This window comes from Phyllostomus hastatus, unplaced genomic scaffold, assembly GCF_019186645.2.
Source record: "Phyllostomus hastatus isolate PE091 unplaced genomic scaffold, TTU_PhHast_1.1 phas_contig_38, whole genome shotgun sequence".
NCBI lineage: Eukaryota > Metazoa > Chordata > Mammalia > Chiroptera > Phyllostomidae > Phyllostomus > Phyllostomus hastatus.
Window position 1 is genome coordinate 25,481,528 of NW_025333869.1, and position 23,433 is coordinate 25,504,960.

Below are 23,433 nucleotides of genomic sequence, written 5' to 3' on the forward strand. Positions count from 1 at the left end.
GGATGGGGGCTGCAGATGGCGATGCAGGTTGACTCAGCACATCCCATGGAACCTTTTTCTTAAACCTGATTCCTGATATAAACATGTGGTGGGTTTGTTTTTATTTACTTGCTGCTTTTACTTATAAACAAATTTCTAGAGAAATGAGATATGCTGGGCAGACTCTTAAGGTAGGTGGTCCCATGACCCCAGCCTCCTGTGCTCACACCCTGGTATGAGTCTGGGGGGACCTGGGACTCAGTTCTAACCAAGAGAACACAGCAAAGCTGACAGGCACCCGCGGCAACATCTCTGGGATTGTGTTCCATGAGGCGGAGCAACCACCTCACTGAGCTCTTTTTTCCTTCTGTGACGGCTTGAAGGAGGCAAGTGGCTTTGCTGGGGAGACCCACGTAGCAAGGACTGCGCGTGACCCCTAGTTGCTGAGAGCTCTCAGTCCATGACTGCAAGGAAGTGGCTTCTGCCAGCAGCCCAGGTCAGCATGCAAGTGGTCCCTTCCCAGTTGGGTCTCCAGTGAGACGGCAGCCGTGTCCGCCCCTTGATGGCTGTGACATGAGACCCTGAGCCAAGGACCCAGTAAGCTGCATGCAGATGCCTGGCCTACCGAGACTGTGAGATAAGAAATGTGTGTTCCTTTAAGCCACTAAATCTGAAGTATTTGTTAAGCAGCAATCAATTCTTAATTAACAGGGGTGTCAGACAGCTGAGTTCCTACTAACCAGGGTTTCACTGAAATTAAAGCCTTCCTGCTGTAATTTAAATTCAGTTCCTCAACAAAAACAGGGACAAGGCATCAGGATCCCTTATTCAACCTCCTACCACACAAAAAGCCAACGTGTCTGCCCATGAGGGGGTCAAAGGTTATGCCTGCTGACTGCATCAGTCCACTCGGCCTTTCCTCACCAAATCCTCTGCTGAAATCAGGACCATTTCTGCAGGTGGCGTGCACTGATTTCAAGAAGCTGGACGTAGTTTACGTTCCACCCCGGGCTGCTCACCTCACCTGCCCCTCAGGCCATTTGCCTTGCCACTTGGTCCCATGGTCACAAAGCCACTGCCACCACTGTCACCAGAGGGGAGGGACCCCTGTACCATTGCACTGTCTGGGCCACACCAGCTCCCTGGTGGCCGGGGAGAGGTCCGGTGACACTCTCTGACGGGTGGGGAGGCAAAATCTCAGGAGGCAGGCTTTGACCAATAAGAGGCAGGAGACGGGAAGAGGACAGGAGAGAAAACCTCTTGCCCTTCCTCTCCCCAGTGCACTGGTCTGAAATGTGGTGGCTCCATGTGGTGTCTTTGGAGATAGCACGGGTGTCTGAGCAACCAGGGGCATTTGGTTGCAAAGCTGTGGCCAGGCCAGAAATATCCAAGTCTGTGTTTGTTCTCCTCCATTGCTGCCCCACTTCCCTTTCCCTGCGCTCTTACTTCCCCAGGACTGCACTCCCCGAGACAGCATTTGCACAGAAAGTGCTGCCTTGAACTCCTGCGTTAGAAAGCCCCACAGTGAGGACCCTACATGCAGTTCTCTAGTCTGTGCTGTGCAGACCTGCAGCTAGCACTTCCTTCCTGCCTCTGTCTCCTTTGCTTCTAAGGGAGTGGGACCACCTCACTCCAGGAAAGATAAAGACATTTGAATGCTGGCTCAAACTCGTTACAGTTAGACTGGTAAGAGTACTGCCCCCTCCAGAGCAACCGTAACCGCCATGCCATTGGGGGATATTATGTAATGCAAGGTTTTGGGATAATTCACACTGTAGTTCCCCTCCACAGGGGCCTGATTCACCATGAGAGCTCCTCAAAAGGCTCTGCTGTTATTTAGCCCACGAGATGCCCTGCACAATGGTTGATGAACATGGCCTCTACCTCTAGAGGTGAGCCCAAGGACCCCAAGGGCTAGGCGTGGCCACGAAGGACTGGAGGGCAACGGGTACCTCATATGACAGCAGAGGCTGTGGTTTGCACAACAACAGGGGCACTGGCCCTGCAGACAGTGATGTAGTGCAGCCCTCAGAGCTGTGAGTGCAGCAGCCCCACTTACACAGTCCCTAGAAAACCCATGCCCTGAGGGTCAGTTTGGGTCTGGCATCACTGTAGGTAAGTCAGCAAGAAGGCAGGGCTGGAAGGTGGGTGGGTGGGTGGACCCGGCGGTGCAGGGCGCTGGGAGATGATAAGGCCTCCCGAGCAGGTTTCTCTGTCTCAGCTGGTGGGGGATCCGGAGGCTGGTTACTCCACGGCCCTCAGTCTGGCTGGGAGACCAGTGTCCATCCAGACCAGCACTGCTCCTGTTTTAACCTATCCTCTGTTTACAGAAGATGTGGCAAGTCCCTGTGTGCCCACCACCGTGCTGGTGTTTGCTGTGTAAATTAAACTAGAGAAAACAAGGTACCTGATGCCCTCAGGGAACGTGGGGTCCAGTGTAACCCTACGGCTGCACTACAATAGACCCACGGTGCAGTAGGAGGGGGCAGGAGGAGGTTTTGGCAGGAATTCCCCACAAGACTAGGGGGCAGTTTGCAGACAGACATGGGGAGGTGGGGCACCAGAGGACAGATAAATGGCATTGCAAGAGGAGGGCAAAGGCATGGAGAGATTTTTTTTTTTGTCACTTAGGACTCCAACCCAGGTTTATGTGTTGGAATGAACTCCAAGGCTTTCCTGAGAGCGTCTGCAGGAAAATGCTGAGCCGAGAGCCAACTGCATTGTTGTCTCTTCAATGCAAACCCACTGGGGCTGAGGCAGGAACAGAGCCACCTCACCCCCTTGCCCCATCAAGGGGCGGATGAGAGAGAGTGGCCCCCTCAGTCACCATTCTGAATTCTCCAACCCAGTCAGACTTGAGGCCCGGCACCGGGGAACAAAGAGAAAGTTACTTCTTGCAAGTCTCATCTAATCTCCCTGCCCCTCACAATCTCCCCTGCACTCAGCAATCACCTAGAGCTTGGGAAGGGTCAGCACTCAGCTTCTGGCAGCAGTAGTGCCAAAGGTCATCCTTGGTACCAGCCCTGTAACCCAAGCATGGGAGTAGAAGGCCCACAGGGGACCAGACGACTGACATTTGAACAAATCCGCTCACAAGTGGCCGGAACAGACTCTGGTTCATTTGTCCTTACACAGCCCGGGAGAGCAAGGCAGAGCTGAGATTGCTCCCACTTCACAGATAAGAAGCCTGAGGCCGAACAGGGTGGACGACTGCATAGGGCTGCATGCTTGGCAAGTGCTGGGGGCAGGATCTACTGATGCAGGACAAAGATGGGGCAGAGAGGGGGTGAGGAGACATTTACCATCACTCCACAAACCGCTCTAGTTGAGGCTGCCGGCTTCCCAGACTGTCACCGGGACTGCAGGACGTCACTGAGATGACCAATGGCCAGGACTACCAGCCCACGTGCCTTCCCAGTAGTGAGCAGGGACAGCCTAGAGGTTCCATCAGAATGACATCATCCCTCCGCCCGGCTCTTAAGTGCAGGGGCCATGCCCATGCCAGAAAGTGATGGGGTTTCTCTCATCTCTACCTGTTAACTCTCTCTTCTCCTTAAACCCCATTGTCCATTTTCCTGGGCATTTCCACAGGCCTGTGGATCTGACCAGTGTTAAAAAGAAAAAAAAGATGAAGAGAAAAGCACTCACTCTATCAGCCGCCGATATGGATGGACACGGTCTGCTGATAAGCACAGACCATGTCAAAGAGGCTGTGATGGCCGGGAAGCACCAGGCAGGCTTCCAGCCTCTCCGGACTGCACAAGCCCAACGAGGCATCCCCCACCCGGCCGGCTGGGGTGGGGGTGGGGCTCGAAACCAGGCCTACGGTCAGACCCTGGTCCAGGGGTGCCCACGGCCAGAAGCCACACCCCCCGCCCCCCAGGTGCCAGCTATGTGCAGAGGAGCCACCTGTGGCCTGGGCACGGGGCACCGGATCACCTGCAATGGAGACGAAGAAACTCATTTCATCAGTTACACTCTGGCCCAGTTCGGGAACACCAGGAAAGGGGAGAGACGCTTTTCAAACACAATTTAAAAGCCCGCCGGAGCCAGCTGGCCAGATGTGAGGCCCATTTCATAATGGGGAACATTTCCTCTCCTCCGCCACGCTGGGAGGCTCCGTGCTAAGCGTCTCTTCTGGAAGAATTTAATTCCGGGCTCAGAGTCCAGGTAAAGAGGTTTCTTCGGGCAGGGAGGCCCTGAAATGAGCCTGTTTATCTCTGGCAGGCCCTGGTTAAGCTTCTTCTCCCCTGAATGCCATTTGGGCACTTTGAAATAAGTGCAGCAAATTAGTCATGAGCTGCGGCAGACTAACTTGGTGCCGGGCACCCGGCGGCTTCGGCGAGGCGGCCCTGTGCAGCCCCTACCTCGAGAGCGAGGCAGCAGAGACAGCCGGGCTCCTGCAGGGCAAGAAAAAGCGATTCAGGCCTGGGGGTGGCAGCTCGAGGCAGCAAAGCGTTACCTGGATCACAGGGGCATGAAATTAGTAGCAGCGAGCAGGCTGGAGCCAAGAATAGTTTGCCATTACAAGTTACTGCCCTTCGATAGCCCAGTTCTGCAGCCTGGGACGCTGCAGGGGCAGCACCCTCACCCTGGCAGAGGCCAAAGTCATTCCTGGGCACACCAAGAAGTGAGCAGATGGCAGGTGTCCCCACAGGGTGCAGGAGCATCCTGTCTGCCCCTTCCACAGCTCCATGCCTGGGGCCCCAGCCCAGCCCAGGAACACCAATGGTGCGTGCCTGGGGGTGTGGGTGAGCTGAGAGGACTGGCTGGGCAGGAGTGGGGGGAGGGCAGTGCCTGTCCCAGGGGTCAGACAGGTGAGAGAGACAGGAATCCAGATCAACCAAGGAATGATGGAGTGGCCAGGGGCCCAAGGGCAGACAGGTGAGCCCTGGAAAGACGCTGGCCAGACAGACCCAGCCACTGTAAGGATGGGGGCCTCCCGGGCCATGTCCAGGCCTGGGCTCCCTGGGACCACTATAACTCTTGCTCTTTAATAGCCTGGAGGAGCTCCCCAGTCACAGTCCTTTTCCCCCTCATCTTCTTTGGAATCTTCGCTGGAGGTGAGCAGAGCTCCGGGGTATTTCTGGAATGAGCCCGGCCCCTGTGTGAGGGTTTCTGGGGCCGCCGCCTCCCCTCTGGGCAGGAAGCTGCTGGCTCATGGCCTAAACTGCCTTCCTAGAGATCAGCACCAGGAATCCTCGTCTTCCTCGCCTGCATTTTCCTCTCTCCTTCACTGCTGGTCCTCCCTTCTCCTCTGGCTAACAGGCTCACTCAGGTCTCCTTTGGGCGCAGGGAAAACCCTTTTTGTCTTCACTGCCTCTAGCCACTGGGCCCCTCCGCCCCTTCAGTCCAAAGTCCCTAACAAAAGGGTGGCGCATCCCCACTGTGAACGACTCACACCTCCCGAGGCCTCTCCGAGGGAAACTCCTCCAAAGGGGCCTCTCTGCAGCCCACCCACAACCGAGGCCTGGTCTCAGTCCTCACACCCCCGATACCACGTGCCACCCCATCTATATGGGTTGAACAGTGCCCCCCCAGTTCATGACTACCCAGGACCTCAGAATGTGACCTTATTTGGAAATGGGGTCTTTGCAGATGTAATCATTTAAGACAAGTTCATACTGGATCAGGTGACCTTAAATCCAATGACCGGTGTCCTCACAGGGAAAGGACACATTGACAGACACACGAGGGGGCGTCAGGGGAACACGGGCAGAGACGGGAGTTCTGCTGCCTCACCCAGGGAGGCCCAGGACCACTGGGTGGCCGGGAACGTGGAGGAGCCACGGCAAGGCTCTTCCTAGAGTAACGGAGAGTAATGGCGGGGTGAGTGGGGGCGCCGCGGGGGGTGTGGGGCAGGAAGCTCGGTCCTGCTGGCCCCTGGAGGCTGGACTCCTATCTTCCAGAACCTCGAGGATAAAATCCCTGCTGCTCTACATGGGCAGGTCGTGTGGCCCGTTGTGGCAGCCACAGGGATGCACTGTGTCTTCCCTGCAGTGCTCTCACTCGGACTCAGAAGCCAACTCTGCCCTCAGTAGCCTAGCCCACCTCTGCTTTCTCTACCACCAGAGGGGCGCCCCGAACCCCATCCTTAGTCCGTCTCCTCCTTCCCTGTGCTACAGTCCTGCCTCAGGAAGCTTGCCTCCCCTGGCTCTGAAGACCCCCAGGGCTGTAGCAGGCCCCGCCTCTCAACAACCTTCACGGCCAGCCAGCCCTCCTGCCTGGGCGGCCTGCTGAGCCCAAGCTCCCAGCTCCCAGCTCGAAGGCCCTTAAGAGCCCCGAGCACCTCCCCCGCCCCCCCCCCCAGGCTCCCTGGTCATCCCTCCTTTCCCCAGTGCCCTCTCTTCAAGTCCCTTTGGTTGTCCCTCACCCTCACTCATGTCAGTCATGCAGGACCACATTCCCATCACCTGACTATGGCTTATGTCCCCACCCAACACCCGCACAGCTCCCCCAGCCACGCAGGGTGCCAGCCACCCCATCAGCTTCCCACCTCCCCCATGCCTGTGCTCTGGACTGCCACCCTCTGCCTCCCCCATGCCCAGCCCAGCCCAGCCGTCCGGTCCTTGTCAGCCCTGCAGAGCCCAGCTCCGGTGCTCGCTTCTCCACAGAGCCTCTCCTGCTGGCCGCTCCTCAGAGCTCCTTGGTGTGCTGTCCCCTCTTTCAGGCCTTTTCCAGGATAGCTTGGGGGCTCCAGTTTGGGTAAATGATGGGGCAGGTGGAGGTGAGGGAAGTAGGGAGGGGAGACTAGGGGGTGGTGTCGGGTAGCAGGCTGAAGAGAGTGTTTGCTCCAGAAGGCATGAGGGAGCTAGAGGCCTCAGATGACAAAGCATGAGGGCCAGTGTGAGGCCCAGGGGGGTTGCCCATCAGCAGTGGGTGGGCAAATGGAGGGGGAGGAACAGGGGGCAGTGGCTGTGCATTTATCTGTTCATTTACTCCCTCGAGAAATCTTGATCTGCTAGAGCTCGGTCACTTATTCACCAAATAACAGCTGAGCACCTTATACCTGCCCAGCCTGTGCTGGAGGCTGATGCCACAGTGTACTAGTGACAGGGGCAAAGTAAATAAATAGACTGCATTTATTATGATAAATGCAATAACAGGAAAACCCAAATAATGGCTAAAACAGAGCCCAGTGGGGGACAAGGGTAGTGAGAGGTGACCTCCTGAAGGAGGCAATGTCTGGACAGAGACCCAAGGATCAGCTACATGAGAGGGTGTGGGGAAAAGCATTCTGGACAGAGGGAACAGCATACTGGCCCTGAGGCAGGAATGAGCTTGGTGTGTTCAGGCAACTGGTAAACCAGGTGGTCTTGGAATACAGAGAGTGAGGGGGCCAGGCTTGGGCGGGGCCAGGCATCCAGGCCAGAGTGGAAGCCACTGCAGGATCCTGAGCGGCGGAGAAACTTGGTACCAGCACACGTTCCCTGAGCCCTTGCCACGCCCTGCTGTTCTGAATGCTTTTCACGTGTTCATTCCCCTGAAGGTCACAGCAGCCCGCGGAGCGAAGGTGCACGTTGCAGCTGAGGAAACAGGCATGGAGAGGTCATGTACTTGCCCAAAGTCGCACAGTGCAAGCTCGGCCCTCTGTCCCTAGAGCCTGTGCCTTACCTGTCACAGTGGATAGCCTTTCTACTTTATGTCTTCGAAAGATCACTTCTGCAGTCTCCGTGAAAAACTGATCGGAGCGGGTACCCTGGGAGCCAGTGGCCAGTGAGGCTGAGAACGGAAGGACAGAGGGAAACGGAGCCCTAACTGTCAGGCTCGCTCAACTTGGAGTGAGTCGGGAGGGCCAGTGACTGCGCAGGGGAGGGCGGCTGCTCGGGGCAGTCAGAGTGCACGCACGTGGGATCGAACAATGGCCCCAGGTGAGGTCCCAAACCCTGGAGTGTGGGGCCACGGAGTGTCGTCCTGGGACGACGTTCTTCCTCCTGTCCCCTCTCTCCTTGCTGCCCAGCATGGCACAACGTGCCCTCCGCCACCAGTTACAGATTAACTCATCCCTCTGCTTGTATCCGTTGAGATCAACAGATATTCCAGGCATAAGGGATTGAGTCCAAGTTCCCGCTTTCAGGGAACTGATGTTCTGGCCAAGGAGACAGTCGGTAAATGCATAAACAAGTAAACAGAGAATGCATGAGGCAGTGATAAGTGTTGGGAGGAGAAATTAAGCAGGCCAGGCACCTCTATCACAGACCCCAGAACATCAGGGAAAGAACCGTAAGAAAGTCTGGACTGGGATCGGCAGCCTGCTGCCCCGGGGCCAAATCTGCACCTCTCTCCTTTGTAAATACTGGAAAACGGTCTCTGGCCAGTTTACGAATCGTCCACGGCAGCTCTCACTCTTCCAGCGCAGAGTCAAGTGGCTGCAGGAGACAGTGTGGCCACAAGCCTGAAAGATTCACCATCTGGCTCCTTGCAGAAGAAGTGCAAGAAACTCAATCTAGTTTCTGAAATAAGGAAATGGAGCTCCAAGTCACGCAGCAAATTTAAACCCAAGTCAGACACTGAGCCCGGCTCTCCTGAATCCCAGATCTCTTTACCACGCAGGGTGAGCACAGAAAATGGAAACCACTGCTGCCTACCGGTCCAGCCCCGCCCCCGGCAGACCTTCGCCAGCCTCCCTAACAAGGGCCAAGCCGGGCCAAGCCGGGCCAAGCCAGGCCAAGCCGGCCTGCAGTTTACCCTTTGTGTTCCCCCTACACACCCTTGGGCCAGCCTCCCCAACCTCAGTAGGCAGAGGAGTGACTCAGAAACGGGCAGAGGGAAGGGTCAGGTCCAGAAGGAGCCCTGAACACCCACACCCAAGGGATCTCAACCTCTGAGGGGTGACAGCTGACTTGAGGCTAGGTCACTGCTGCTGTGTGGGCCAGCCTGGCCTTCCTCTTCTGCAGCCTGACCATGTGGCCAGGGCAAGGAGGAAGTGGCCTTCCAGGAAACTCCCCACCCACCCGCACAGCCCCGGCCTGACCGGGGCAGTTTCTGCAGCCCCCGGAGGGCTGATATGAGTCAGTGTGGCAAGGCTGACCGTGTGGTGACAGGGACTACACCCCCTGGCACATGGGTAAAGAGGAGGTGGTCTGGGGGTGCTCCAGCTGCTCTCTGCAGAAGAAAACCCAGGAGAACTACCAAGAACAGGGGATCCTGAGTAGACAGCAGCCACTTCCTCCCAGACATGACGTCTGCCCTTTGCGGAGGCTGCTTCTCTTAGGAGGTCCACATGGGTCAAAATCCACGAAACCGCATTGGCTGCTACAGGCCTTGGGATGCACATACACATACCCCGAATGCACACACGTATGGAGTACCCCCGAGAGGTGAGCAAGGGCCCCTCGGGCCCCTCCCAGACAATGACCCCTGGAACTAAGGCGCCGGCACAGACCCCTGTTTGGTTCTGCTCTCCGAGAGCTCGCGATGATCAATCACGTTAAGGAGACACTTGAGCACTTAAAGCCCAGGCCGTGTTCTAATTTGTCCAGGAAATCGCCTCTGGATTCTAAGGGAGTGCAGGAGGAAATAAAATCGAAGGCAGAGAGGGAGCGATCGATAGCCCAGGAGAGCTGGGGAACAGGCGCGGGTGGGGAGGCTGGGCCTTGGACACACGGGGAGAAAATAAAAAGAGGATTTGAGAACACTGGGCCACAAAACACATGACTGACGGCACTTCAGGTTGGGATTTTTCTCTCTCTCTGCAGGACGCAGCTAGAGCTAAAAACAAGAAAAAGCCATCACAGGTGTATTTATTGGGAATGGCACGCTGGCTCCGTCTGCATTTAGAATCAGGGGGTGGACAAGGGAATAAAAAAATGACTCACTTTTGGTTCTAATTTTTAAAAATGATGTAGGGCAGCCATTGGCACTAGCCTAAGCCACTGGGCAGCTGCTCTCTCCACCTGGCAGCCACACCTGTGCCCTGTGCAGGAAGCCTACAGCCCCATTGCCTCGACCCCCAGGCCAATCTGCCCCCTCCTTTGTGGGAACAATAGGGCTCAGGCAAAATCCTGCTTTAACACGCTTTCATGGGGGAAGGAACAGGGGGTGTTTCACTGGCACTGTTCTTTGGAATTCTGTCCTTAAAAAGCGGACCGCATCCCTTCCACTTGGAGTTATACTGGGCGAGCATTGTGATCCCTCTACACCCGGAATGGCTCCTGCTTCTCCAGGAACAGCAAGTGGCGTGGAGGAAGCGGCTCCGATACCTGCTCTCCTGCCCTCCTGCCCGGGGGCCACGGTGCCCATGCTGACACCTGGGAGAAACAGCCAGCAGGGGGACGGTCCAGGAATCTGGCTCTTTGCCAAGTACCCCAAGAAATCTGATGCCAACTTGGATACCCCTGGGTTGTCGTCCCCCTTCTTGCCTTCACAGCTCTGTGACACCACCAAGTCACTCTTCGCCCCCACTTTCCTGATCTGTCCATAGAGTGGGAAAACGCACCCTCGTGGCTGGCTGCGAGGTCAGAGGCAAGCAGGTGGAGCGGGGTCTTTCACGGTACAGACTGCAGCCCACTGGCGGTCACGGAATTCACTTCCCGGGTCCGGACCAGAGCTGTTTGGCAACATTCCGTTTTATCTCTGGCCGCCTCCCCTCCCAGTCCTAAAGACGGGCAGTCTGCGTGCTCTCCTGGGCTGCCTCCACTGTGCGCCTGAGCCCAGGCCCTCCGTCTGCTCCCTCAGCCCTGCGTCCTCCTCTTCCTCAGCACCCGTTTCTCCCTCTCTACTGGACCGTTCACAGGAGCAACAAACTGGCCGCTACTTCTCTTATATAATAAAATGAAACTGGAAAATCGGCACTCTTCTCGACTACACCTCCCCTGTAACTCCCACCTCATTTCTACAATGAGTTGTAAAGTAAAATTTCTAGACACAGCTCTCTAGGTTTGTTGTCACCAGTGTCCCCTCCCCCATGCTCTGGCTCACAGCCACGGGTCCAGTTTTTGCCCCTTCCCCCATGGCGCGGTTCCCCAAGGCCACCAAGGACCTATACAAGGTTAAATCCAAAGGCAGACTCTCCATCCTTGGCCTGGGTGGCTTATAAGCCACTTATAAGATCGGCACAGGTGGCCCTGGCTGGTGTGGCTCAGTGCATTGAGTGCCAGCCTGAGAACCAAAAGGTTGCCAGTTCAATTCCCAGTCAGGGCACATGCCTGGGTTGCAGGCCAGGTCCCCAGTAGGGGGTGCATGAGAGTCAACCACACATTGATGTTTCTTTCCCTCTCTCCTTCCCCTCTCTGAAAATAAATAAATAAAATTGGCACAGGTGACCACTTGCTCCTCCCTGAAAACTACTATCAGAGATTTTGTGAAAGTGTAGATGCTGCCTCATGAAACTGTTGATTCCATTATGGACACGCAGGTCTTGCACACCTCATCCAGGTGACAGGCACAGCTAGGTGGTCAAGAGAAGTCTGAAAACACTGACACGGAGCCTCGGGTCTGGGTGGACAACATGGATGCCGGTGGCAGGTGTGAGTCCCTGCTGTCTCTTGCTTTGTGCCTGGGAACAAATTACTTATTTTTTTGAGCCTCAGTTTTCTTCTCTGTAAAGTGGATATAATACCTGTCCCACAGAGGATAAATGGTAATGGGAAAAAATACAAAAATTTCAAAATTTCAAAATAAATAAATAAAAATAATAACTGTTCCTTGGGGCTTAGCAAGGACCAAAAGAGATCATAAAAATAAAGGCCCTGGCGCACAGTAGGTTGCTTAACACATACTGTGGAATTAAGAAAGAACCAGTACCTTTAGGCCAGTGGCCGGGACATGGTAGAGGCAGTGAACGTCCCTAGGATTCCGCACAGCCCTCGTGCGGCAGCTACCACGTAGGGGGTGAGCAGCAAATGTCAGAACTTCCCTCCCAGCCTGTCTGGCAAGCTCTGCCAGTGCCGCCAGGGGAAGTCTGTGTGCTCTGAGGCCCGGGGCCGCAGAGCCCGGCCCCAAGCCACACAGCCAGTGGGAGAGGTCACCACTAGGACACAAGCTGAAAGAGGTCCCGCTGTCCCTGTCTGGGCTCCTCCCAGCTTCTGTGGTTCCACTAGACAGACAGACGCAGCTTTCTCCCAGGTACAGAGTTTTTAAAAAGTAAACTATCCATCGGCCCTAAAACTCCTGCAGCAGGTCACAGCCCACAACCTGAGCCAGCACGGAGAGGTTACTGGCTGGCCCTCACAGTGACAGCGGTTCTCATGGCTTCACTTTTTCTTGTTTGTGCCACCCCAGGTGACAGAACGTCCACCTCGGGGCCCAGTCGGTCCTTCTGCTCCTTTTCCAGGAGTCTGGCAAACAGGGGGGAGGGGGAGGGCGACTCTGGAGCCCTCAGCCCCCACCAGAGGGAGCATTTACCGGGAAGAAGGGCCATCGCAGCCAGGGAGAAGAATTCATCAAGCCCAAAGCACTGAGGACAGCCAAGCACAAGACGCTCCATCCATTTACGGTGGTAAGGGTCCCAGTGAGGAGTCGCACGTTCTCTGAAGTAGACCAAGCCAAGGAAAGCCATTCCTTGGACTTCCAGCAGGGAGGCTGCTCTAATTCTCCAAGGGGGAAACATCGCCCCTGCACACCCTCCACCTCTCCCCACCCCAACCCCCCCAGCTTTGACAACTGGCACTGCAGGAAGTTCTTCCAGAGGGCTCACCTAAGTCTCTCCTGAAGCGGCCGAAGCCAGTTCAATGGATGCGCTGCTGGATGCAGAGAACAGGCTGCACGCTAGCCTCACCTGGAAAGCTTAAAGATGCTTGTGCCCAGGCCCCTCAGACTGCACCAGAATCAGGCGGGTGGATGAGGCGGGTGGGCTTCCAAGGCTCCCAGGGGACTCCAGCGTGCAGCCAGAGCTGAGACCATCAGGGCAGGGGAAGAAGCCAGAGAGCATGCTGGTTACCACTGGCTAGCAAATGGCCCTGGGTCAGTGGCCTAAAATTTGTGAGTCTTAGTTTCTCCACCTAGAAATTGGGGGTGACCATATGTCACACACCAGGTCATCCTGCAGATGAAGACGGCAGGTCCAAGGTGGGCGGGCATGGGCTGCACGGCGTGACCTTATAGTCAGCAGGTCATTGTCAAGACCTCTGATCGTCTGCCCTCCAGTTTCCTCTTCTCCAAACTAGTTCATCCTGGTTTCTTTTAACCCCCTCCTCCCTGAACTGGGATGTCTGCTCTTAGTTGTAAGAACAGCTCCCTAGTCATGCTATCCTGCATCTTTGGTGGGGGGTGGGTGCTGAGGGGTTGGGCCAGGACCAAGATGCTGTATATGAGGGTAGGTCCCCACCTGCTGCACCAGGCCAACCTGGGTCCCTTCCCTATTGTAGGAATCCCACTTCATGTCTATGCCAACCCACGGGAAAGAGCAAAATGTCTTTGGGGTGGCCACTGTGACCCTCAGATCTTCTTCTGCCCCTTTGTAGAGCCATGTCATCCTTATTTTGGGTTGGGATGATGGGGCTCTCCTCCCCAGCCATACAATAACTAATGCAACAAATATTTATCGTGTGCTGCTGTGTGCCATGCACTATGCTAGCTGTTCTGCAGGCACAGGGATGCACAGTGATCTCGGAAGAGCTAACAGTTTAGTGGAGGAGGTGTCCTCATCTGTGACAGGTACTGTCATCACTGACAGCAACAGCTCTGCCTCACGGGGGTGTGGTGGGGTTAAATGAGATACTGTGGGCCCAGCTCTGAGAACAGAAAGCGCTCAGTACTGTGAGTTGTATGGTGAGAACCTAGTGGGAAAGTGTATGCAGTAGGATCTGGGGATCCAGAACGGAGCCCCAAATTCAGTAGGTAGCAGCAGTGGAGGTTCCGGGGGTGAGAGAGGCATCTATCTGCCCCCTGCCCTGGGACTTGGCTGTTGGAGCCCCCTCTGGCCAAAGGATGGATGGGACAGCAGTAGATGGCCAAGCCTGGGTTCTGGCCCTGCTGACACCAAGTGGGACTGTGGGTCCCACCCATGACCTGGCCACGTCCCGCAGGCCCCTCAGAGAGAAGCCCTGGGCAGGCCCAGGTGCACAGGAAAAACGTGTTGGGAGGGGCCACGGAAGCCTCGAGGCAGGGAATGACCAGCAGAAGGTTCAATCACTCAGCTCTGTGGGGCAGAAAGGAGGCACCCCAGGTTACAGTCCTGGCCCAGGGGCAGCCTACCTGTACAGGCCTATAGGAGAGGCTGTGGGGAGGGCAAACAGATCCCAGGACCAGCGATGCCTTACAAACCCGTGGGTGCGGTGGGGAGGCATCAGGGATGCTGACAGCTTGGAAGCTGGGTCCAGAATGCAGGGGCAGAGCCAAGGCCCCCGTCTGGGTGGTACAGAACTGCAGGTCAAGGGCAGGCTCTCCATATGAAGACAGAGCGCTTGCAGGGTCAGGACATGAGTGACCCCTCTACACCGCTCTCCGGGCACGACCAGTTCTGCAATCATCTCTCTGCCTGACTTCTCCGTTAAGTCCTCTGCAGCCCTTCCTGCTACGTGACTGGGGCAGGCTACTGAACCTCTCTGAGCTCTGGCTGTTGTCTGAAAAACGCAGGGCTAATTAGAGACAATGTGTTTAACACCCCTGCCAGCACGGTGGGCACAGGGTGGGCCTCGGAAGAGGAGGCTGTCCCGGCTGTCCCGCACCATTTTCTCACGCCAGCTCTTCCTTGTTTATGTTCTAATCTCTTTGGCTCTGGATCCACGGGCTGTGGTGGGTTCATTCAAAGTTCTTGCTCCAGAGAGCAGAGACAAAGGGCCAGGTGAAGCAGATGCTTCCTACACCACCCCCAAACTGTCTGGGCAGAAGGAAATGAGACTGGGATGGCAGGTGACCTTCCAGTGACATAATTTGGGGGGAGGCAGCCTGTGCAAACATTCTACTGAGTTGAACCCGCCAGCCAATGGTATCCATCCCTGGGCAATATTAAAAGGAAAGTGCAGCAAAAAACAACATCCAGACCCGCAGCTAACTGAGTTGCAGGTGGCAGCTGGAAACAGATCCATCTGACTCTCCCCCTTCTTCCCCTAGAGTGGCCCTCAGGTGACAAAGCAAACCAGCCGCTTCTCGCAGGGAGATGAGGAAGACAGGAGGAAAGAATTGGGGAGATGGGTTGCAGGAATGGGGAATTAGGCAAAGAAAAATGGCCCGCAAAATGCAGAAACGCCCCAGCATGCTTGCTTCCCAAAGCCGGCCCATGAATCGAGGGGTGACAGGTCTCTCATCTCTGATGCCAAGAGCCAGGAGCTCCGGGCACCACAGGTACTACATCTGCACCTGCCAGCACTTGGAAGAGGCAATAAAGCATCGTAGCAGGGCCTGGAATGCTAAGTGCCTGCAGCTGCGAAGGGATCGCCTTGCAGCGAGAACGGCTCACGGCAGACGTCTACTGTGCAGGGGACGTCTGCTGTTCAAGGGTCAGACCGGCTCCCAGAGGCCTGTCGGTACATCCTCCTCTGCCCCGGCAGCCTGCTCCCAGGAGCTGGGTTGGGGCAATGGTGGGGGGACAGGGCAGGTGCACGTGTAATCTGGTCCTGGGGGCCAGCCTAGGCTAGTGCTGGCCCAGACAGACAGGGGCCTTCCTCTAGAAGAAGCCCAAGTGGGCTGAGTGATTTACCAAGGCCAGCAGAAAGCTACACTGCTGGAGTCACTGGTAAATAAAAGTGGAGCATAAAGCACCCGGGTAAGCCAGGCATCTGGAAATACTCCAGGGCTGCAGCCCCCAAATGATAATAATGATAATGTTTACACAGCACTTACAGCTCTAGTGCCTGCCCCAGTTCCAAGTGCTTTGTGTGCAGAGTAATTTACTTAGTCCTCACAACAACCCTAAGAAGCTGCTGCTAGCCTTACCTTCCTGTGCATACCAGAAAGAAAACGCAACACAGGGAGGCCACAGAGCTCAGCACTGGCAGAGACCGAGCTAGAACCCACGCAGTCTGTTTCCAGAAGCCACGCCCTCGACAGTGCATCTCCAACTCTATTGTGCCTGTCAGTCACGTGGGGGGCCTATCAGTATGCAGCTCCTGACTCAGCCCGTCTGGGGTGGGGCCTGAGACTCTGCCTCACTAACGAGCTCCAGGCCAGCCTCCACCAAGGAACACACCTGGAGTGGGAGGCTCTAAACTACTATACCATGTTCCCGAGAGCTCTGCAGCTGCAGACATGGGGTCGATATCGCACTACTCTGGCTCCTGGAGGCAGCCACAAATTCCCCAGTTAACAGAAGCAGGCCCTTACAAGGCGTCAGAATCAAGGGACCTCATTCAATCCTAATGTCTGGGGTGGAGCCCAGATTGGAATTTTTTAAAAACTCCCTGGGTGATTCTGATGTGGAGTCCTGGCAGAGTCCTCCAAAGATGATAGTAAATCTCAGTCCACATGTCAGATTCAGTCCTACAAAACTGGGGAAAGTTCCTGGTGGGTCAGATCGGGAATTTCAAAGGTGCTTTCAAAAAGGGGAGGTGAGCCACCTCCTGGGCTGGTTGAGGGGTATGACTAAGGTCTGCTAGGGTATATTCTTCTTGTCCCCTGGGGTACTCCCGGGGGAGAGGGGCAGCTAGCAACCTCCCCAGCCTGGCATGCCTTCAGAGAGTCCCTGATTCCCCACCTAAGAGCTTTCAATGGAGAACAGACACCCTCCTAGATCGACTGAGGGAACGGGCTCTTGACAAAGATTAACCAAAACTCTAAGCCCTCTTCCTGCCAGGCCTCGACTTTGCCCTCACTGCCCGCTCCTGTCCTGTTCTCTGCATGCCCAGCCAGTCTCAGCAAGAATACTGCTAAGGCAGTTTATTGAGAATGCCCCCACTGTGGTAACTGATCTCCCTTGATATTTGATCAAGTTTCTCACCCCTGACCTTGTGTCGACCTTGGTTTATTTGGCCTTGGCCTGCTTTTAGCAAGAATCCCCCTACCCTTGGTGGCCCCTCTTAGTAATTTTCCATCCACTGACCACCCCCTCACTGTGTTTCTTGGCTATAAATCCCCACTTGTCCTCGGGTGACTAGAGTTGAGCCTGATCTCTCTCCCATGTTGCAACAGTCTTGAGTGAAGGCTCAGGTGGCAGACTAATTTTTTCTTCAACATTCCACCTGCCCAAGAGAACAGTCTTCCCACAAAGTGGGCAGCCCTAGGTGGCGAGACGGGGCTTGGTGCCACTGCCAACCAACCAGAATTGAGACCCCTCACTTTGCCACTTAAGACCCAGGCAATGATCTCAGCCTTATTTCTCTCTGGCATGCACCTTAGCCACAGCAATATTAGATGCTTTACTATTCCCCACACACACCTGAACTTGCTCCTGCGTTTGCCCAAGCTTTTTCTTCCACCTGGAATGACTCCTCCCCATTCTTCTAATCCACCTGCTCTGATTCACAGTGACAGGCTCTGAGACACTGTGACCAGGAGACACAGTGACAAGACTACTTATCTCTGAGTCTTCATTTCCTCCTGTCCTCCAGAACTATACGACCACTCATTTTAGCTGGGTATGGAGTTCTCTGGGGCAAAGACTACATTTTCCGGCCTCCTTTGCATCTCATGTGGTCACATGACTGAGTTCTGACCAATGTGATGCAAGCAAAAGCAAAGTGTGTTACTTCCAGTTTTCTTTTGCCTCTCTCCTCTTCCTATTTGATTTCATGGTTGGAGCTCCAACAGCCCCCCTGGACTGCGATCTTGAACTTAGAAGCTACACACGATGAAAGTTAGGTTCCTGACAACATGGAACATTACACCAGACTTGGGCTGCTCCCTCTGAACCTGAACATGAGAGAAAAATTATTTTCCGTCCTATTTATTGACTCCTTTTTGGAATTTTCTAAACTAACTGCTGAACTTAATGCTATTGGATCCACCCTTTCGAACCCCTGAAGGCACGGACTCTGAATTCTTGGGGTTAGCACACTACACTGCAGTCAATCACTGTTTGCATCTTCTCCACAAGGTAAACAGCAGGCAATCAGGAGGCCGGGACTGTGTCTTATCCATTTCCGTCCTTGCCTGCCACATGAAGCACGGGGCCTCATACACAGCACAAAGCATGTCTCAGGACTGGATTGAATTGTTTCTATTATACTCCACATGGCTTCCCAATTCGCACACCGTCAGCATGCCACAATCCTTCCTGGCATGGTGCACCTGAGTGAAGCTGCCCTTCACCCCATCCCGGCTGAGTGCACCCCCGCCTCCCAGGAGGACCACACCCTTACCAGGATGTCTGAGTCCTCACTTTCCTCCCCTGGGGCTGGGCTGGAGCAGTTGCAGAGTTTGAATATCCAATACTCCTTGGCAGTGACAAAGAAGTTCCACGGCAGAAGGCCGCCGACGCCGAGGCTGAAGAAGATGATGTAGGCCCTGTTGAAGCGGTCCTCGGGCCTCTGCAGGGGGTGCGGGGGGCAGTCCGGCAGCTTCGCAAGCAGCGCTTCCTGGTCCGTGTGGAGAGAGCTGCTCGCGGTTCTATAGGTGGAGTTGGAACTGTGACGAAAGTCATCCTCCGAGACAAAGGCCACTATTGAAACAGAGAGACGGAGATGGGGCAGGCGATCAGAAGCTAAAGCTGGGGACTCACCCACCCTACAAAACTGACCATGTGCCCGGGGGCTATGGAGTCACCAGGGCACCATGGGAAAGCTTCAGGTTTCAGCATCAGGGAAAAAAACAAGATGTCAGAGCTGTAAGCGACCCCGGGGTCACCCTCCCACCCCAAGTAGGGCAACACAGGTAGCAAACCAGTGTGCGGCTGGTGGGGAGTGAGGCAATGTGGCATAGTAGGGCCTGTGGCAATCAACCTAGACGGACAAACCAGGTCCCAAAGCCTTCACGTGTCTCTACAGCCATAAAAATGGAATTAGGACCCTTGATGGGCAAAGAATACGCTCTCAACGCTTTTCAACTTTGTGTGAGGAAAGTAAGGAGCAGGAGAATGTGCTACTATTTGTGCAGAAAAGCCAGGCTGGGGTGGATGGGGAGGGGACCATACACAGGAGTGTCTGTGTGATCTCTGCGAGGACACAGGAGTGATCTCCGGCAGCGCTGCCTCTGCGGAGGAAGGACGGGGATAGGGAAGGGGGTACTGCACCTCATACTCTTGTGCCTTTTGAATTTTGAAGTATGTAAATGCATTACCTGTCCAAAAATAAAATTATAAATAAAAGTAAAGGCATTCGACAATCCTCAGGATGGGAGAACATACTTGCCAATACATCTAATAAAGGATTAATATCCAAAGTTTATAAAGAACTTATAAAACCCAACACTAGAAAACAAACAACCCAATTAAGAAATGGGCAAAGGCCCTGAATAGATACTTCCCCAAAGATGACATACAGATGGTCAATAGACATGAAACAATCCTCAACGTCACTAATCATCAGGGAAATGCAAATTAAAACCACAATGAGATGTCATCTCACACCTGTCAGCATGGCTATCAGCAACAAATCAACAAACAACAAGTGCTGGTGAGGATGCGGAGAAAGGGGAACCCTTTTGCACTGTTGGTGGGAATGCAGATCGGTGTAGCCGCTGTGGAAAGCAGTATGGAGATACCTCAAAAAATTAAAAATAGATCTGCCTTTTGACCCAGTGATTCCACTTCTGGGAATGTAGCTGAAGGAACCCAAAACACTAATTTGAAAGAACATAAACACCCCTGTGTTCACTGAAGCATTGTTTACAATTGCTGAGATATGGAAGCAGCCCAAGTATCCATCAGTAGATAAGTGGATAAAACAACTATGGGACATCTACACTATGATTCTACAATATGATTCAGCCATTAAAAAAGAAAATTTTACCTTTTGTGACAGAATGGATGCACCTGGAGAACATTATGCTAAGTGAAATAAACCAGTCAGAGAAAGGCAAATACCATATGATTTCACTGATATGTGGAATCAAATGAACAAACTGAACTAAGAAGCAAAATAGAGACAGACTCATAGATAGAGAGCAGGATGACAGCCAAGGGTGGGGTAAAGGGATTGAGCAAAAAGGAAAAAGGACTCATGGACACGGACAACAGTGTGGTGATTGCAGGCAGGAGGAGAGTATAGGGGGACTGAATGATAATGGGAAAAATAGACTAATAAATAAATAAATAAACAACAAAATAAACAAAAGCACTCAAATTAAATAACATTTTTGAATTAAAAAATATTTTATTCTCACTCAAGAACATTTTTTTTCATTGCCTTCTAGAGAGAGAGGAAGGGATAGAGACAAAAAAACAACATTGGTGTGAGAGAGAAACATTGATTGGTTGCCTTCTCATATGTGCCCCAGCTGGGAGTTGAAGGCAAAATCTGGGCATGTGCCCTGCCTGACCGGAAGTAGAACCTGCAAGTTTTTGATCTGTAGGTTGATGCTCCAACTGAGCCACACTGGCCAGAGCAGTAACATTTTTTTAAAAGTCGATGATGTCTAGAGCTGCCTCCAGAAGCCAGTTTGAGACATATATTTCTGGGGAATTTCATACTTGGGAAACAGAGGTCTATCCAGGGAAGAAGTGGAAGGTCACCAGCCAGGGGAATGGCCAAGCCTGGGTTTCCGACTCCTGCCTGTGCCCCCACCTCTATTCATCACATCCCACCAGGAGACAGCCACTCCTGACCTGTGGTAGCCCGAGACAGAGGGAAGGTTCTGGGTTGCCAATAACTATTGCCTACCTGGACTTAGGCAAGTCACCATGTTTCTGAGCCTCAATTTCCCTGTCTGCAAACCTAGGTTTTGTTGTTTTGCTTCTGTTTTTTAAATAAAAACCTAAGACTTTTACAATGGTTATGTAACTACAACTGACTGGCAATGCCTGGCCTGTGACAGTGGCTGTTGCACAAACATCAGCATCTTCCCTGCCATCATGGGCATGGCTGGCTGGCTGCTGAATTTGAGTGCAAGGTAGCATACCTACTTCTATGCTCTATATAGCACCCGGGATGTGGCAGCAGCTTGATAAATGGAAAATACTTCCATAAAGCTGAGGATGGGATACTCTAGTCCCTTCTGCTGTAGCTTCCTCCCTCCCCAATAAATTGATAAATAAATGTGTCTTGGCTCACATGGGAAGCTGAGACTTACTCAGAACATCAAGCCAGGCAGGATGGGACCTTTCTTCCCCGGTGACGGGGACGCTCTGTCACATAGGCATGGAGCCTCTCCATTATTTCAAGAGAGACTCACAACATTCCTCGGAATTAGGCAGGACAGGAATTACTGCCTCCTTTTTTTTTCAGATGCAAAGAATGAGGGCTTGATTTGTCCCACACTCAAACAGTAGGAATCCCCGATAGTTAAAATGAAATCCAGTACTCATGCATGCTGAGGTCTGTGCCTAGCACTTGAGCCTGACAACAACCTCATAATATGGTAAGTACTATTCTAAGACCCATTTAATAGATGAAAAGTGAGACTCAGAAAGGTGGAGCAATATGCCCAAGGTCACACAGCTACCAAGTGGCAAGGGTGAGGTTACACGGCCAAGCAGTCTGGGGTCCAAAGGGACTCCTTGGCCTCCTGTGTCTACAGGCTCCGAGCATAGACAGGCCTCCTTCAGAAAGGCCTTGTGGCAAGAGAGCTGTGAGCAAAGATGAAGGCAGCACTACAGGGCAACTTCATCAGTGTTTGCTGAATGGATGTACTCTGTGTGGCCAAGGATATTGTCTCGTCTGGTGGGGGCATGCATCCTGGAGCAGGCAGGCAGGATGCTGCTGGTTGCCCGCATTCGAGTCAGCAAGTCTATTTTAAACGCCCCTGGTTGAGCAGGGCCTTTTCCCAGCCTTGATTCACAGGGAACCCAGTACTAACAAACTAACCAGACATTAGTGCTTAAAAATTCTGACTTATGTAGGACAGTAGAGAAAGAGCCAGCGGTTCTGAAGCTACAGGGGTGGGTGCAGAGGCCAACAGCAGGGTTATTTGGGCTCATACTTGGTGGAGGCCCATTCTCTGCTCCAGGTACCTATTTATCCAGGACTATTCAGCCTTGACCGAGCTTCTGAAGGAGCCAGGAATTTTCTCTAACTTGGGTCACAGGCCAGAGCATTGGAGTGAGCAACGTCTCATTACTCTTTATAAAAGCTAGCTGCTGGCTTTTGGATTAAAAAAAGAAGAAGAAAAAGGAAGGTAAAGAAGAGTCCCAGCATCCCCAGGATGAGCTGGCTATGGCTGGTGCGTTTCTCAAGCACCCCCAGGAGCTGGCCACACTGGGCCTGGCTCCCTTCCTGTGTGATGGGGGCAAGGGGCAGCCCCTACACGAAGACGCAGAAACTGCGGGGCCTGGGGCCACTGCAGACCGCTATCTGGAACTGGGTGCGGGTTCCGACGAGGTTTCTTACTCTGGCTGAATCAGTCTCCCCTCTGTGCCTCATTTTCCTTGTCTGTGATGTGGGGACTTGGGGGCTGGTGAAGCTAGGTTACCCAGTGGGAACGCACTGCTGGGAAATGCAAGGCGCCCCTCAGAGGCCATGGAAGAACTGGCCTTGGCGCTGTAGACATCCCAGCCTCAGGCTCCCCAATTTGGACCAAGAGTCGGCTACCTTCTGGATACATTAGGCTGAGTTGTGCATACTCAGCCCACCCCACTCCCAAATCCAGGCGGTGTGGTCCAATCTCAGGAAATGCACAGGGAGGAGGAGGAAAGAGAATCGGAGAAAGAAGATAGAGACCTAGAGAAAGAGAAAGCGAGAAGAGAGTGGGGGGAGGCGGAAGAGAGTGGGTAGGAAGGCGAGGGACGCTGGGGAGGGGGACACGACGGGAAGTATGCAGCGAGAGGGGCCCGGCTGGCGTCCTGAGCTCCCGTGGAGCAGCCTCCAGAAGTGCCCAGGGTGGGGAGGAGGGGAGGGAACGCCGAGAGCGGGAGCCCAGGGCCGCCCGGGACCCTGAAGAGCTGGTTGGTGGCCAGGCCGGCACCCAACCTCCGTCCTGCACTTACTGTCGCCACCGGGCCACCGCTACCGCTGCCTCCTCAGCCGTCGTGGCCAATGCGACTCCGGGCTTCGCCGGGCCACAGGCCGGGCTCCACCTCCCGGCCCGGCCCCGCCCCCCCGCCCCTCCCGGCCCCTGCCCGCCTCTCGGCCCCGCCTCGCCTTCCGGCCCCGCCCCCGCCGCCGGCGCGGACGCAAACTCCGACGCCGATGCGCATGCCGGCGCCGAGGCTTCTCCTTTTGCAAATTCTTCTTTCGTCTTCTCCCTGCTCTCCCGCGCCCTTTCTCTTGTGGAGGAAATGAGGTGCCGGCCGCTAAGTAGACTGCCCCCGTGAGCGCTGAGCGCGCGGTGGAGCCGCGTCTCAAGGCTGCTGAAGGACGCCCGTTAGTGCACCTTGCAGTGGACCCCACGTCTCAGTCCTGCCCCTCTGGCTCCCAGAATTTTCTGGCTCGCCCCCAAACTCCCACAGAGGGCCCCCTCTGAGTGCAGTCTCCCACTCCTTTGATCCTCCTGCTTTCTCCCCCCACCCAGCGTCACCTCAGGGACCCCCTCCTGCCCCAGAGCCCG

The 23,433-nt window shown here is 54.4% G+C and overlaps 1 protein-coding gene across 1 annotated transcript in view; it reads right to left on the reverse strand.

The window, feature by feature from the left end:
- Positions 1 to 22,969, reverse strand: part of SLC29A3 (solute carrier family 29 member 3) — a 41,395-nt gene extending 18,426 nt beyond the window's left edge. The window contains exons 1-2 of the mRNA XM_045841838.1: positions 22,874 to 22,969; positions 18,156 to 18,454 (exon numbers count right to left, since the gene is read on the reverse strand). Coding sequence (XP_045697794.1) covers positions 18,156 to 18,454; position 22,874 — 300 coding nt within the window. The 5' untranslated portion in view covers positions 22,875 to 22,969. The remainder of the gene's footprint in view (positions 1 to 18,155; positions 18,455 to 22,873) is intronic.
- Positions 22,970 to 23,433: the final 464 nt, after the last annotated feature.